Source organism: Tamandua tetradactyla, chromosome 7, assembly GCF_023851605.1.
Source record: "Tamandua tetradactyla isolate mTamTet1 chromosome 7, mTamTet1.pri, whole genome shotgun sequence".
Taxonomy (NCBI): Eukaryota; Metazoa; Chordata; class Mammalia; order Pilosa; family Myrmecophagidae; genus Tamandua; species Tamandua tetradactyla.
In genome coordinates this window covers 111,545,802-111,561,348 of record NC_135333.1, presented here as the reverse complement: position 1 = coordinate 111,561,348, position 15,547 = coordinate 111,545,802, and the positions used below count along the sequence as shown (strand labels likewise).

The 15,547-nt window shown below is 33.9% G+C and overlaps 1 protein-coding gene across 6 annotated transcripts in view; it reads right to left on the bottom strand.

Annotated features, from left to right (window-relative positions):
• LARP4 (La ribonucleoprotein 4) overlaps nt 1-15,547 on the bottom strand; it is a 98,934-nt gene that overhangs the window by 8,234 nt on the left and 75,153 nt on the right. For 5 of the 6 annotated variants that reach the window (XM_077170875.1, XM_077170872.1, XM_077170874.1 and 2 more), the window contains 5 exons: nt 12,730-12,942; nt 12,060-12,163; nt 8,122-8,334; nt 7,415-7,463; nt 1,567-1,728 (listed from right to left, as the gene is read on the bottom strand). In XM_077170875.1, the coding sequence (XP_077026990.1) occupies nt 1,567-1,728; nt 7,415-7,463; nt 8,122-8,334; nt 12,060-12,163; nt 12,730-12,942 (741 nt within the window). The remainder of the gene's footprint in view (nt 1-1,566; nt 1,729-7,414; nt 7,464-8,121; nt 8,335-12,059; nt 12,164-12,729; nt 12,943-15,547) is intronic. The other variant, XM_077170876.1, reaches the window with a different exon arrangement.

Sequence of the window (15,547 nt, the reverse complement as noted above, 5' to 3'; positions counted from 1 at the left end):
TATTCTGGGACTGGCTGCCAGTGATCCTTGATCCCAGGATACTCTTTCACATATTAATGCCTATGGTGGCCTCTCCCTTCTCTTCCCAGTTTTGTTGACATACAGCTGCATGCTTCTCTATTTGTTTGAATTTTATTCTATTTTAAAGGACTCCAGCAATAGGATTAAGATCCATCCCGACTGAGGTGGGCCACAACTTAAGTAACCTCATCAATAGGTCCTACTTAAAATGGTTCACACTCACAGGAATGGATTAAGTTTCTTTTTGATTAAGTTTAAGAATATATTATTTCTGCGATACACAGTTCCAAACCAGCACACACCACATACAAAAATTAACTCAAAATGGATCAAAGATCCAAATATAAGAACAAAAACTATAAAACTCCTAGAAGAAAACATAGGGGAGAAGCATCTTCGGACCTTGTGTTAGGCAATGATTTTTCAGAGATTACCTCAAAAACATGGGAAACAAAAGAAAAAACAGATCTATGGGACTTCATCAAAATTAAAAACTTCTGTACATCAAAGGACTTCCCACCATGAAAGCAAAAAGGCGACCTACAGAATGGGAGAAAATATTTGGAAACAAAATACCCAATACAAGGGAATAATATTCAGAATATATAATGTATAAATTGTAAATATATACAATTTGACAACAAAAAGACAGACAACCCAGTTCAAAAACGGGTGATAGACTTGAACAGACATTTCTTCAAAGATTAAAACATGGCCAAAATGCACATTTGAAAAAGATGCTCAACATCATTAGTCATTAGGGAAATGAAAATGAAAACCACAATGAGATACTATGTAACGCTCACTAGAATGGCTACTATTGAAAAAATGGAAAATTAAAAGTGGTGTTGAGGATGTGGAGAAATAGAAGCATTTGTTCATTGTTGGTGGTGGTAATGTAAAATGGTGGTAACGTAAAATGATTATATTTGTTTTATGGAAAACAGTTAAGTGGTATCTGATAAATTTAAACTGAGAACTACCATATAACCCAGCATTCCAGGAAGCAGGGATTCAAACAGATATCTCAATATCAATGTTCATAGCAGCATTATTTACAAATGCCAAAGATGGAAGCAAACCAAGTGTTCATCAACAGATGAATGAATAAACAAAATGTGGTATATACACATAAAATAATATTATTCAGCTGTAAAAAGTAATGAAGTTCTGATACATGTGATAGCATGGATGAACCTTTTGAAGACATCATGCTGAGTAAAATAAGTCAGACACAAAAGGACAAATATTGTATGATCTCACTGATATGAAATATTTAGAATAAACAAATTCATAAAGTCGGAAACTAAAATAAAAGTTACCAGGGTCTGAGCCGGAGGTTGGGAATAGGGAGTTAATGCTTAATTGGTATACAATTTGTTTGAGGTGATAAGCATACCAAAAACTCTATGATTAAAAATGATGACAGAAATACATACTAAATGCAGATAAAATTTTAAGTATTGATCATGAAAAAACAAAACAAAACACCTAAATATGGTCCCTAAGATAATAACTACTCATTTTGGATACCTCAATGTTTACCTTTTCTTTGCAGACACCTTTAACAACGTCAGACATCCTATTCTCCAAAACAAGTTCACCTGGTATTCTTGATGAACTTCCAGGTAAAGGAGGAAAATTTGAGGCTAGTAAGTCAAACTTTGGTGTTGGAGCCTTTGTTTCAGTTGTTGCAGGATGGGGTCTCTATAAGAAACAAATCACAAAACTGGTCACATACCTAGCTCATTCTCTAAACTTGTACCAAAGAAGGTGAAAGGGAAACAACAAAAATATTCTACATGCACAGAATTGCCCCACTACAAATTCTTGGCTTCTCAGTTGAGCTCTGTCTTAATTTGCAAGGGTAACTGTAATAAAGTAGCACATATTAGTTGGATTTAAACAAAAGGAATTTATTGCCTTACAGCTTTGGAGGCTAGAAGTCCAAATCAAGGTGTTGGGAGGGTCTTGTTTTCCCTGAAGGTTTAGCATCCTGGTGGTACTTTGCCATTCAATCTCATTCTAGCCTCAAACAGAAGGCCATCTCTCTCCCTGCCTGTCTTTTATTCACTGTCTCCAAATTTTCTCTACTATACTCTGGTCATACAGGGTTAAAGTGTACCAGATTCAGTCTGACCTTACCTTAATGGTATCTTTAAAGATTTATTTACTAATGAGTTTACATCTATAGAACTGGGGGTTAGGGTTTGAACATGTGTGGGAAACAATTACAAAATAAACCCTCTTAACAGAAGTGAAGGCAGCTCACTGGTGGGTCTATAAGCAATATTACCATATTGAAAGTGAACATGATTGAAAGGGGATGTATAGACCCATGAGTTTTACTGATTGACAGTACAAATATAATAAGTTCTTGCATGAATTACTGCAAAGGTATGAATCTTATACAAAGAGTGTATAAGCTTGGGGTATAGGGAGAAAACTGCTATTGCGAGTTATGGGCTATGTTTAACAAGACATCAACAGCACCACAGCAACATCAGGGGTAAGTAATGGGGGAAGGAACAAGAGTTCAGGGGAGGTTTGGATTTTCTATTTGGCAACAGTGTATTTATTGGCTACCTTTCTCCTAGGAACAATGAAACAATCTAAAATTGAGAGTGTTGATGGACTGTTGAATTGGACTTTACACATGATCCCTGATGAACGCAGGTGGCTGAAGTAAGCACTGACTGAGAAGTAGACTGGTGAAAAATGGCGTATACATATGATCAAATATTGTGCTGTTACAAAATGGAACAAAGTTGTGAGGCATGTAACACTGTGAACGAACCTGTTGGACATTTGGTGAGGCAAAATAAGCCAGAAACAAAACAGCAAATATTGTATGGCCTCATTTACAAAATACTTATAAGGAAACAAGGGCTTAGATTGTAAGCTCTTATAGAAGTTACGTTTAGTCCAGAGTGGTAATTGTTATTTCTGGATTTTGAGGGGTTGTTTTATGTATGTGTAACCTGGTATTTAAAGATAAGAATGAAGCTGATCAGGTCGGGATTAAGGAAATTCAGAATACAGAGGTAAGGAAGACACTGTCTGTATTTTAGAACCTCATCTACTCTTTGAGACCAAAGAAAGAAAGGTTTATTTTCTCCAGAACTTAAATTTTCTATAGCACCTAATCTAACTCAACCTGTTTAGATAGATCATTTAAACAATCCAAACACAGGGGGCCCAGAATAGGAATGAGGGCCTTTGATTTTGTATAGCTTAATGTAATACCTGGATACACCCCCAGATTATATTAAGATAATCAAAAAGTACTGACAAGGTCCCTTGAGGGATGGGAGAAACAACAAGGAACTATTAAACTTTACCACCAGAGAAACCCTGGATACTGTGTCAAACAGTAGGGACACCCAAATCAATAGGCTCAAGCCCTTGATCTTGAGGCTTGCTCTTGTGAAGCTTATGTACGTAGCACAGAAGCTTAACTTACCTATAGTTATGCCTGAGAGTCACCTCCAGAGGACCTCTTTTGTTGCTCAGATGTGCCCTCTCTCTCTCTAAGCCCAACTCTGCAAGTGAAACCATTGCCCTCCCTGCTACATGGGACACGACATCCAAGGAGATGAAGGTCTCCTTGGCAGCATGGTAGATGACCCCCAGAGATGCGCCTGGTCCTAGCACTGTGGAATCAACAATGCCATTCTGACCAAAAAGGGTGAAAAGAAGTGTAACAAACAAGGTATCAGTGGCTGAGAAAGTTCAAATAGAGTTGAGAGGCTACTCTGCAGGTCACTCTTATGCAAGCTTCAGTTAGACATTGTTACTATAACTTGCCAACCCTAACCTATTCCTGCCAATCCTAAAGAACACCTAGGGCATTATATAAGATTCCAAATGTTCCATACACTAGTGTAACTTTCCAGAAGCCTACCACCTCCAGATGGGTTCCTAGACCAGATAAGTCCTGAAATGCAGAGAGGCCAGCTTTTCCAGAACATCAACTAGTTCCATCCCGTTATCCCATATTATGGACAGCCCTTTACAACATGAAAAAATTAGAATGGGCATAGCCCAAATGCCCCTAAAGAGTGAGAAAAAATTTCAAACGTGATGGTGGAGTTACAGAGAGAAGGTCAGGTTTAACAAATGACTATGAGTGCTGAATCAGTATACTGATAATTCTTGTAGTCTCCAGTAATTTAGAGCAGCTAGAAACAAAAATTGAAAATTGTAGAATTGTAATCCATACCAAACTCTGAAATGTGTTCTACAACTAAATGTTGCAACATACTTTGAAATTTATTGCTTCTTTGTATGTTATTTTTCACAAAAAAGAAAAAAAAAAAGGAAGAACATAACAGAGAAGATAGGATTTAAAAAATAAGTATTACTCCTGGATCAATATATTCATATTTGGTCTCCAGTATCTTGGAGTAGCTAGAAGAAAAATGAAAAATCGTGGAACTGTAACCCATAACAAACTTTAAAATCTGTTGTATTACTACTTGTTAAAATGTACTTGGAAATTTATTGCTTCTTTGTATGAATGTTATTTTTCAAATAACACACACAAAAAAATGTTAAAAAACCAAAAATGAGTATACATTTCTTTTGTCTCCAGTATCTTAGAGCAGGCAGAAGTAAAAACCTAAAATAGTGGAATTGTAACCTACCAAACTCTGAAATCTGTTCTTTAACTTTTAGAATATGCTTTGAAATTTATTGCTTTTGTATATGTTATTTTTTCACAAAAAAAGAAAAAAGAAGTTAATTGTGATAACTGCACAGCTATATGATGATATTGTGAACCAATGATTGTACACTTTGGATGATTACATGGTATATGGATATATAATATCTGTCAATTAAAAAAAGCCCTCTTTACTCTTTTATCAATTCTACTTATTTATAGTCAGCCCCTTCTCATGTTTCCTTTGTAAATTTTGCAATACTCTTTAAATTTCTAACCAATCCCTACTATTTTCTGCTTTCTGAATTTGCTGTACATACTTCCATAACAAAAAATAAGACAAAAAAGTTCCACCTTTGCCTAAATTTATAATTATCTTTTCTCCTTCCAGATAGTCTCACTAGAGAACAATATCCTTATACTCTTTTTTTTTTTTTTTTTAAAGGAAAGACAGAGAGAAGGAAGGAAGGATAGAAGGAAGGAAGGAAGGAAGAAAGGGAAACATTTTTAAACATTTTCTTGTTTTTATTGTATTCTGTTTCTCCGTTTTTGTTACATGGGCTGGGGCCGGGAATCGAACCGAGGTCCTCCGGCATAGCAGGCAAGCACTTTGCCCGCTGAGCCACCGCGGCCCGCCCTTATACTCTTTTTAATGTATGAAAATTTCCTCATCTTTCCTTTCAACTTACCATCCTATTGGCTAACAAATTTCTCTCTTTCTTTTGGAAGCTCATTCCTCTCTTAGCTTCTGTGATATGTTTTGGTTCTCAGATCTGATAATATGTGCTGTTCCCCTCTGTCTACTTCTTAAATTCTGATGGGTTTTGGTCACTATTTGGTTTACTTTTCTCACTTCCCACACTCTCACTGGGTGATACCCATTATGCATGGATGGCTTCAACTACTATCTACACCCCCAAATCCCTTAAAACACTTTTTGCTTTTTGGGGATGACAGCAACGTTCTAAATTAACCAAAAATCACAAAATCGTATACTTTTCAAATCTCAGGCCAGACCTTTATCTGAAACTCCTCTGCCTATTAGTCATTTCCACTCTGAGTTCACTTGGTTACTTCAAACAGACTGAAAAATCTCTTTTTCAGCCCAAAGCTGAAGGTTCCATACTTTACAAAGTCTCCTATATGAGACTCTTATGACTTCAATAACTGTACGTAAACTGAGAAATTCAAAATTTTACCTCTAAACTCAAGACTTCCCTTCTGCAAAGGGTACCTCTCCATACCCTTCCTAATGGAAAACATGCCTGTCTTCCTTTTCATTACTCCAACTTTCAGTGCTCAATCCTGACACTTCCAATACAATGGTCTGGGAAAAAGAACTGTTGCCTAAAGTCTCACAGGTGCCCTTGGGTATAGAAAGCTATCAATGGACAACCAAACATTTTTAAAAAGGCTCACAGTTTTTCCTAAAGATTATTCTCTTTGTTACAATGCAGTAACATTTTTTTTTTCTTTGAAAATGGGTAATTTTCACTACACATGTAACGCAAGGATTATGTCACATATTTATGATACATTTGTAAATTCTACACTGGGTAAATCTTGAGATTTCCTATGGGTTCCGAGACCATTTTACTTCCTTAACTCTTTCTGCTCCTAGTTAAGAGATTGCAAACATTCAGCGTGAACAAAAAGACTATATACATATATGAATACGTTGAGACCAGGGAGTTAACATTCAAATAAAACCATTTCTACAACTGAGGGTCACTTTATCCACACTCTAATTTTTAAGATTAGTGGATGTAACAATTAGCCATAAGTAGAAAACTGACCCCAAATAACAATATTTATATTATTGTAAGCATTTCCAATACTATCCAACCGAACTTTAAAAGTGAATAATATACCATACATTAGATTGGCAAAAATAAAAAAAATTAAAAAAAAAAATCAAACATTCTGTAAAGCTATAATATAAACAAGAACTTCTGTTCATTGCTTATGGGAGTTAAAATAAACATGAACACCGCAGAAAGTGATTTAGCAGTAATTACTGAATTCTGATCCAGTAATTCCATTTCTAGGCATTCCTCAGATACAAATGCATTCAAAGGAAATGATGGCTCACTGCACTGTGAGCACAAAAGATCAAAACTCCTTAAACATCCATCAATAAAGTAATGAACAAAAATTACTGTCTTTACAATAGCAAACTACTAACCTATTAAAAAAATTAGGACATCCAATGTTCTGGAGCAGTTAGAAGGAAAAATCTGAGATGATGGTATAGTAGGCCATGACAAACTCTGGGATCTGTCCTATAACTACCTATTGAAGAACAGTGCTTTGAAAACTACTGCTTTTTTTTCTTTGTTTTGTATATATGTTATATTATACAATAAAAAAAAGTAAAAGAAAAAAAAAAAGAGGACACTATGTATTATAAAAAGATCTTCAAGATATACTTGGAAGACCCTCTCATCATTTCTATTTTTTAACCATGTGAATTATATTAGTATCTAAGTAATTTTTTAAAAAGTGAGCAATAAATACCTAAGTATGTATGTGCTTGGGTGGTGGTAGTGGTGGACAGCTTGGAGTCAAGCCCAGTTTCTATTTTACTTTCACTGAATATTATAATTAATAAAACAAAAACCCAGTACAAGGACAGACTTCAAGTAAATCATAAAAGGAAAAAAAAAAACAATCATCAAAAAACAAAAAACCTGAGCATGTGTAATTAAAGACAAACAAAAAAATACTTACTGGGATCCTGTCATCTTCTCTTCGTCTTCGACCTCTGAAAAGAGTTCTCCTTTTAATAAAAAAACAAAAATAAAAACAAAAGGGGGGGGGAACTCATGTTTCTTCAAATACATATTATACTCTACGACAGCTACCAAATAAAAATTCCTTCTTGGATGAATTTCTATTCTAAATACCTATACTTTCTAATTTGGAGCTACCCTTATCTATTACTATTAAAAGACAAATTCTTCTGAAGGAATCCTGAGTAAGTTTACAAAAAACGTCACCCACTATTGATTACCAGGTAATATGGGCCAATTTTTATTAGTTGTAACCCCCTCCACCCCACACATTAGGTTTCAAGTTTTAAAATTTTGTTTTGGCAGGGTAGGCAATATATGAACTCACCACATACTTAAGAAGTTGGCAGAAACTGAAGCTATAACAGAGATGGGAATCACTAAACTATCTTCTCCTCAGTGAACTGTAAAGAACTTCAGAGTAACTTTATAAACATCTAATTTAGAACTATACTCTATGTGGGTACTCTATTTTTCTTAATGATGAAACACTAACCTATGTTTTGTAAACAATGTATTTATGCAGCATAAGCATGTACTAAGAATTAAATAAAACAAAACCAAAAATGAATAAACCTCAGATCATGTTGTCCACATATCCAGGATGATCACAATGTAAGACTTCAAATATCCATATTTCCTTACCTGCCCCTACCATAGTCCCCATTCTGTTCCACCTGCAAAGTGGGAGTCTCCTTTGAGAGGTAAGTTTGCTCCTGGTGCCCCGTTACTGCAGGGTTCTGCCGTTCAGTTGTAAAGTTCCTTGAACTAGATCTGTTCAATGCTCCATCCCCCAATAACACAGAGCCTTCTGCTGAGTGTTCTAAACCACTGGATGACCTAAAATGAGGCTTCACACTATAAGAAATATAAGATTATATACATGAAAGGATGTATCAAGACAGAAAAATCTTTCCTCTTAAGGGTAGAAACTCTAAACATGACAATTTAAAATTTTATAGCCTTCTACTATACTTTAGATTTTCCAAAAGCTAAATTAAACATACAAGTGTCATGTTGTGAAAGTGTATTCCTTTTAAAAAAGTTTCAGATCTATTATTTTTAAAATGCCAAAATAATTTTTTACATTAAGAAAATGTTATGTTTGGGGAGATTTGAGGGAGGATCCCAAGTATTTCAAGATAAAGCTTCTTTTACCTCAATATCAGCTAAATACTGTAGCTGACATTAATGAGTCAAATTCATGAGTCTTTATCCAAAGGGTGAAAAATTGGTTATGGGAGGGTAGGGCAAAAAAAAAAAATTCTTATTTTATGTATAAAGCACAGATACATTATGGAAATAGATATACAGTTAGTACAGTATTAACATTTCACAGGAGGGAAATTCTGCTTAAAAGTACTCTTCAGGGGAGCGACAATGAACTAAAAGTTGAGAAACACTAAAATCCAAGTCTCTTACTAAAGATCCCTCACCAAATAAAATTAGTTGTTCAAACATTCATATTCAGGACAAAAAAAACTAGGAAAATACAGCTATGCACTAACAGTCTGCACGACTTCGTGACTTAAGGTGTGCAATCTGATAAAAAAGTTACTTCCAACAAAAGCAGCTTTTTATCTTAGATGATGGCTATAAGCACTTAACACCCCTAAAAATTTAAAAAGAGATGAAGCTAGGGTAGGGTAACGCAACAGTGAAGACATTCAAAGTTGGTTCAAGCAACTGAGGATCTTGTTTCAATAGAAGAATAAACAAACGCGAGATTTATATTTAGCTTCCAATTTATGTATCCCATTTTTTTACAGTCTATTTTCATAGTTATAAATAAAAATGTAACATTAATAACATGCTGCCAATTCATGACTCTCTGATCAGGGATTTAAAATCTCATGAATAATTTATAAACGTCAAAATTAAACATTAATTCCAATGGCGTCTTCAACTATCCTACTTTACTCTGCAGGTTGCTACCATTAAAACTTAAAAGATAAAAAAACCAACCTAAGAAGTTGAGCTGAGTTTCCTTAAGATGATACTTTTTAATAGCAATGGAAATTAAAGTATATCACCTGATGCACAAGGATTTTCAAATAATGTATATTGTCCATCATATCTGAAAATGACCTCATGAGGTAAAGCTGTCTACACAGCTGTTCAGAAATTATCATTCACTTAAAATTTCCATTAAATTTCAATATATAATTGTTTATATACACACATACATAAAACTTCTCCTAGTAGACAAGTTGTTAAGTTTAAACAGCCCTCAGATCTCATAATCGTACCCTTCACTGAGAGGGACTTACAATCTTGGTCCAGGCAAAAGAAAAGAAGAATGAAGAAAAATAAGCCATGAAAGACAAAAAAGAGAAGTAAAGTGGCAGAAAGAGTGTAAAAAGTAGAGAAATGTCTGGACATTTGAAAGTAGTCCTATTCTCTCTAAGTAGACTAGTGGATCATCACTGGGCTGTCACCATTCTAGTTTAACTAATTAAAATTTGCAAAAGAGAGCTTTCTAAATGTTACTTTCTCTCTGACTAAAACCTAAATAAATCTATACATGAATGCCCGGCAGTGGTCAACTCTTAGAAGGAGAAAAAGGAATTGAGGTTGGTGGTCTAAAAACTATTTAGCTTCATCTGCAATGTTTTCATTTTTACAAGTATTCATATATTACTTCTGTAATTAACAATGACCTGTACTGGTCAAATATTTGGAAAGCAGTTGAAGTATGAGTGGTTGGTTCTGAATAACACGGAAAATTATACTAAGCCTGTCCTGTTTTTTCAACCCCACAGGTATACTTCATCTTTTCTAATTTAACTATTTAAAATAAAATTCACCCCTTCAAAGCAATGCATTCTTATAAAACTACTATTTTTTATTATGAGAAATCTGTATCTCCTCACAAAAGAAGTTGTAAACTATCATTTGTTACAACTGAATCATTTTCAAGAAAAAAACACTAACAGCTTATGGTAGAGGAGAAAACATTCTAATTTCAGGTCTGCTGATAATAATTAGCCATGTAACCCTAGCAAGTTACTTGTTTTCTGCAGCGTTCACAGTGTTCATTTGTAAAATAAGTCAAAACTATATCATAACAAAAAGTCTCTCTAGATTTAAACATCACTGTCTCTGTACCCATGGAAATCAAACAGTTTCTTAGAACAATAGACTGGGGGTTGGAGGACAATGTGTGTATCAAACTCATTTTATTTCTACTCATATCTCCTAGCAATACTTGAATTTTGCAGTTAATTACTACTGTATTACCAACTAAAAGGGCCATCTAACAAGGGAATAAATAATTTGTTTATAAAGAATCCTTTATTCTTATAATTTGAAGAGATCTCATTTGAAACTTCCTTAAGCATTAAGCAATAAGAATGTATTTAAATATGCAATAAGATAAAATCACCCCCCAGTGCTTTAATCAATTATGCCAGTGAGTCTAAAAATTCTGATTATACGATGTGTCCAAAATCCACTACGAAATTTTCTTTTTAAAAAAAAAAAAATATTGTGAGGCTCCTCTGTGCAATGAAGCATGTTTCAGGAAAACTTATCAAAAAAGGACTAAGTTCCTAGAAATCACCTTTGAAAAACATACCCTAATGCGGAGAAGCAACTGGGAGAACCAGATTTGGCAAAAGACTGAAAATCAGTGAAAAAGAAATCATTCAAAAAAAAAAAATTAGGAGCATCAAACAGCAAACAATAAATTCGAAACTATTACATAAATCTAAACCTTATATAAGAACATTTTTTTTTTCTGGCTACTCATGCTCCGTCAAAAACCATAATATACACAATAAATTATTGAGAGTATAAGCTGACGTTTATATAAACAACAATCTAAGAAACATATGAAGCTTTTATATGATAGCAATTATTTTCCCGGGTACTCAATAACTTCTTCAGAATGCTGTGCTTTAAAATGTAGCCTTTGGAGTCAAACTGCCTGAGTTCAAATTTTGACAATTACTAGGTATGGACATGTTATGGACATGATATTTAACCTTTCAGGTATCAGTTTCCTCATCTATAAAAGAGATAATAACTACCTATTCTCATAGGTTGTTATGAAATTTAGCTGTGATAAAGTAAGTAAAGCCCTTAGAACAGAGCTTTATATACTAAAGGCTCAATAAATGTTAACAACTTCATATTGCATGTTATAGTTCACAGAAATCATTTCAAAATTCAATTCTTAAAATATCCTAAATAACTCAATTTCCCAGTACTTATTACTCAAATCAGTCAAAAGCACTACCATCCTAGAGAACGCTCATTCTCTGAAATGCTACCCATTTAAGCACACTAAATGACAATGAGATATTTAGTGAGGGATTATTACCATAATTTTTTTCCTATTTTTATTAAAAAATAAAATAAAATAAATCAGTGAGTATCAACGCACAATCTGAGCCCCAAGTCCTTTTTATACCCATTATCAACTCTGAGGGCAAAGTATTTTTATGAATCTGAAATTGAATAGTTCACATAATTTTTGTGTAGAAACTATTTTCTACTGAATCTGCAAACAAGCAAATGTAATTCCTTAGAATTATTGTGAATTGTTTAAACTAAAACTCCGGCTATGATTTTTATCTTACCGAGTTTTTTGGAATGGTCGACCCATATTCATAGCAGCAGCATTTGTTTTATAAGATCCCGATGAGTTAAAGCCATTTACAAAACTACCATTGGGAAAGGGAGCCTACAAGAAAATTTTAACGTTTAAACAATAGTAAAGGTAAAAACAAAATCTGGTTAAGGGTCATAAGAAACCTCTAATAAGCTAACTCAGCATCAACTTCTCTTACAAGTTAAAAATAAAATTTTTATTCTGTTTGACATTTACTTCAAGCACTATATGATTTGCTGAACAATGAATCGCTAGTTCATTATTTCCTCAATGAAGAACATTCGTCTCTGAAAAAGTTTCATATCATAAACATTTTAATTCATTTAGGATTTACCCATTCTCTTCTTTTGACTGACTCAATAAATTTCATAGGATAAAACTACAGAAACGTACATATCAATACTTAGTCATATGCATGTATTTGGTATGAGGAATTATACATCTCTATCAATACATAAAAAAGCCGGTAAAAAATCCACACACACACACACACACACACACACACACACACACACACACACACACACACACACACACACACACACACACACACACATAGAGAAAACTCTTCTTCTGGGTGATTCCTTCCAATTTCAGCATAAATTAAAAATTTTATTCAATAAGGATATCTCACTTACCAGTGGTGTTTCAAAATAAGGTGCAGGATTTGGAGACCAAGACTGAGGCACAATACTATAGAGGGAGTACTGTTGGTGAGGATTATATACAGGCTGCATAAAGATTGGTGAGGCGTACTGTGCTTGAGTTTGAATGGGCTGACTATACACACTAGAATCCATTAATCGATAACCATTCTTGGCAAAAAATGTATTAATGGCTTTTATCCTTGCCTGGAAGAAAGGAACACATTCTAGTAACAAAGGACTCCAGATGCATGTTTTAAAAAATATATTTAATTTTCATTTTTATACACTTTACATGACTACATTATTTCTGCCAATACAGAATGAGTAGAGCAAAAGAAAAGGAAATGATTGACTTTCATTATTTTTTTAAAAAAAGCTTTCATATATAAGGAAAAACCACAATAAACAAAGTAAAAACCCATGACAAAAGAGTAAAATAATTGCAATTTAACACAGACAAGAGGGCTAATATCCTTAATACACAAATAATTTCGAAAAACAGAGATAAGAATGCCCAACAATCCTATAGAAAAATGGACTACAAATATGAAGAGTTCATAGGAAAAAAAAAAAGCAAATGCCTCTTAAACATATGAAAAGATGCCAAACCTCATTCATAAAAAGAATATAATTAAAACTGACTTAATATTTCTCACTTACAAAACTGGCAAGAGTTCTAAAGTTTGGCAAGATACTCTGTTGGTGAGGCTGTGGCAAAACAGGCACTCTGATACATTACGATGGTTATGTACAACAGCACAATCCCTATAAAGGGAAATTTAGCAGTATCTTCCAAAATTCCATATGCATTTCCCATAATTCTTCTCAATCCCACTTTTAATGAATGTTTCCCAAACACACAATGACAAAAATAGATTAAAAAAAAAAAAAGGATAAACATGACTATTTACTGAAGCACCAATGTAATAAAAGGGGGAAAAAACAACCTACCCCCACACACAATGGAAACAACCCAAAAGTCCATCATAGGAAAACGGTGAACAAACCACAGCACATCTACACAATTCAGTATCATGCGGATGTAAAATGAATTGCAGGGTTGCTCTAAATACAGTTATGAAGTGATTTCCAGGATACAGTATTGCTTTATTTTTTTAAAAAGAGGCAAAATAAGGAGGACAAAAGTGAATATAGAAAGCTGTTGTTTAGCTAAGTGAGATGGGGACATCATTATATACTTGCATACACACCACATATATATATACACGAGAATTTATTTAATAATAAATTCAATATTAATAATATATTAATAATATATAAACATTAAATTTAACAATATATACATTTATATCTAAATATATAATAAAACTATATAAGTATATAAATAAATATTACATTTATTTAATAATAAATGCAGTTTTGTATATTTGACTTTTAAACCATGGCATATTGAAATTAGAAAATTTTAAAAGCAATCTGTGAAAGTTCGAAGCAATGTGAATCTAAGATGTGCATTTTGTTAATAACATAACAGAGAGGTCCTAAGTCACTCCGACCATAATAAAATTAAATGGTATGAATGTTCCTTAGGAATAAACCCCAAGGCCCAAAATACAGCAAAAAGATTCTTAACCTGTTCTCAGAATTATACTGTTGTCGGTATTGTTATTCCAAACTTTCATCTGTGATTATGGATTAGATTAAATGAACAATTAAAGTGGAGTTACAGATCTAGGATTTTCACATGGGAGAAAAGAGAGACAAATGTAAGACCAAAGAATCAAAAACCATGTAGCCCTGAATTTGAACTGAAAGTATGTACAAACTCACGATTCATTACATATTAAAAAAACAAAACTCCTATTTCTTAGCTCTGTTCAATGAAAAAGCTTAGAAACAATGACCAACCCAGTAGCCATGAGCACATACGGTGCCCAATCAGTGGACCCTCAAATACCATTTCCCCTTCAAGGTAACTTGGGAACCCTGGAGAACTGACTGACACTAGACCTTTGACAGGAAATGTACAAGATCCTAGAACACCATCTTGTACTAGATAACAAGGAAGCTATTAAAGATTATTAGGGCTGTGACAAAAGGACTCAGGAGTCAACTGAAAGAGGTCAAATGTCATCAATATGGACAATAAACACACCAAGTATGTTGAAACATTCAAAAGTAAAAAACTCAAAATGGTAACTTTTGAAGTATGCTAGGGAACCAACACACTTGTGGAAACTGGTAATAAAAGCCAGAAACCAAGCATTTATAATCCATCTCCTATATGAACTGTACCTTCAGAGTGATGAAATAGTTGATGAGAGCAAGCTTCTCTTTATAGATGTGTTTCAACTAATAAACGGAAGAAAGATAGCATAGTAATAGCACCATTTTGCAATCCTTAAGGGATTAATAAATCTACTCAATATTCAGTAAGAGAGAAATGTTGAGATTATATGCTTTTGTTCCCTTCCTCCTCTGGCCCCAAATTAAACCAGAATCTGACCAAGCCTCTAGATACAGCTACCAATTTGCATATAATATAGGGGACAGAGGAGCATGTTAATCTTAACTAAAGAATATAATTAGCAAAATGTACACTGAGAGAAACTCTGCAAGACAAATAACATCCTCATTTTATTTTATTTTTTCACATGGGCAGGCACCAGGAATCGCACCCGGGCCCGGGTCTCCGGCATGGCAGGGGAGAATCTTACCTGCTGAGCCACCATTGCACAGCCCAACATGCTTATTTTAATAACACATTTGCAAGACAATAAAAAAGGTAGATGAAGAAACTATGGATTTACAAGTAAAAGGAGAAAAAAAGCTAATTCTACTTTACAGA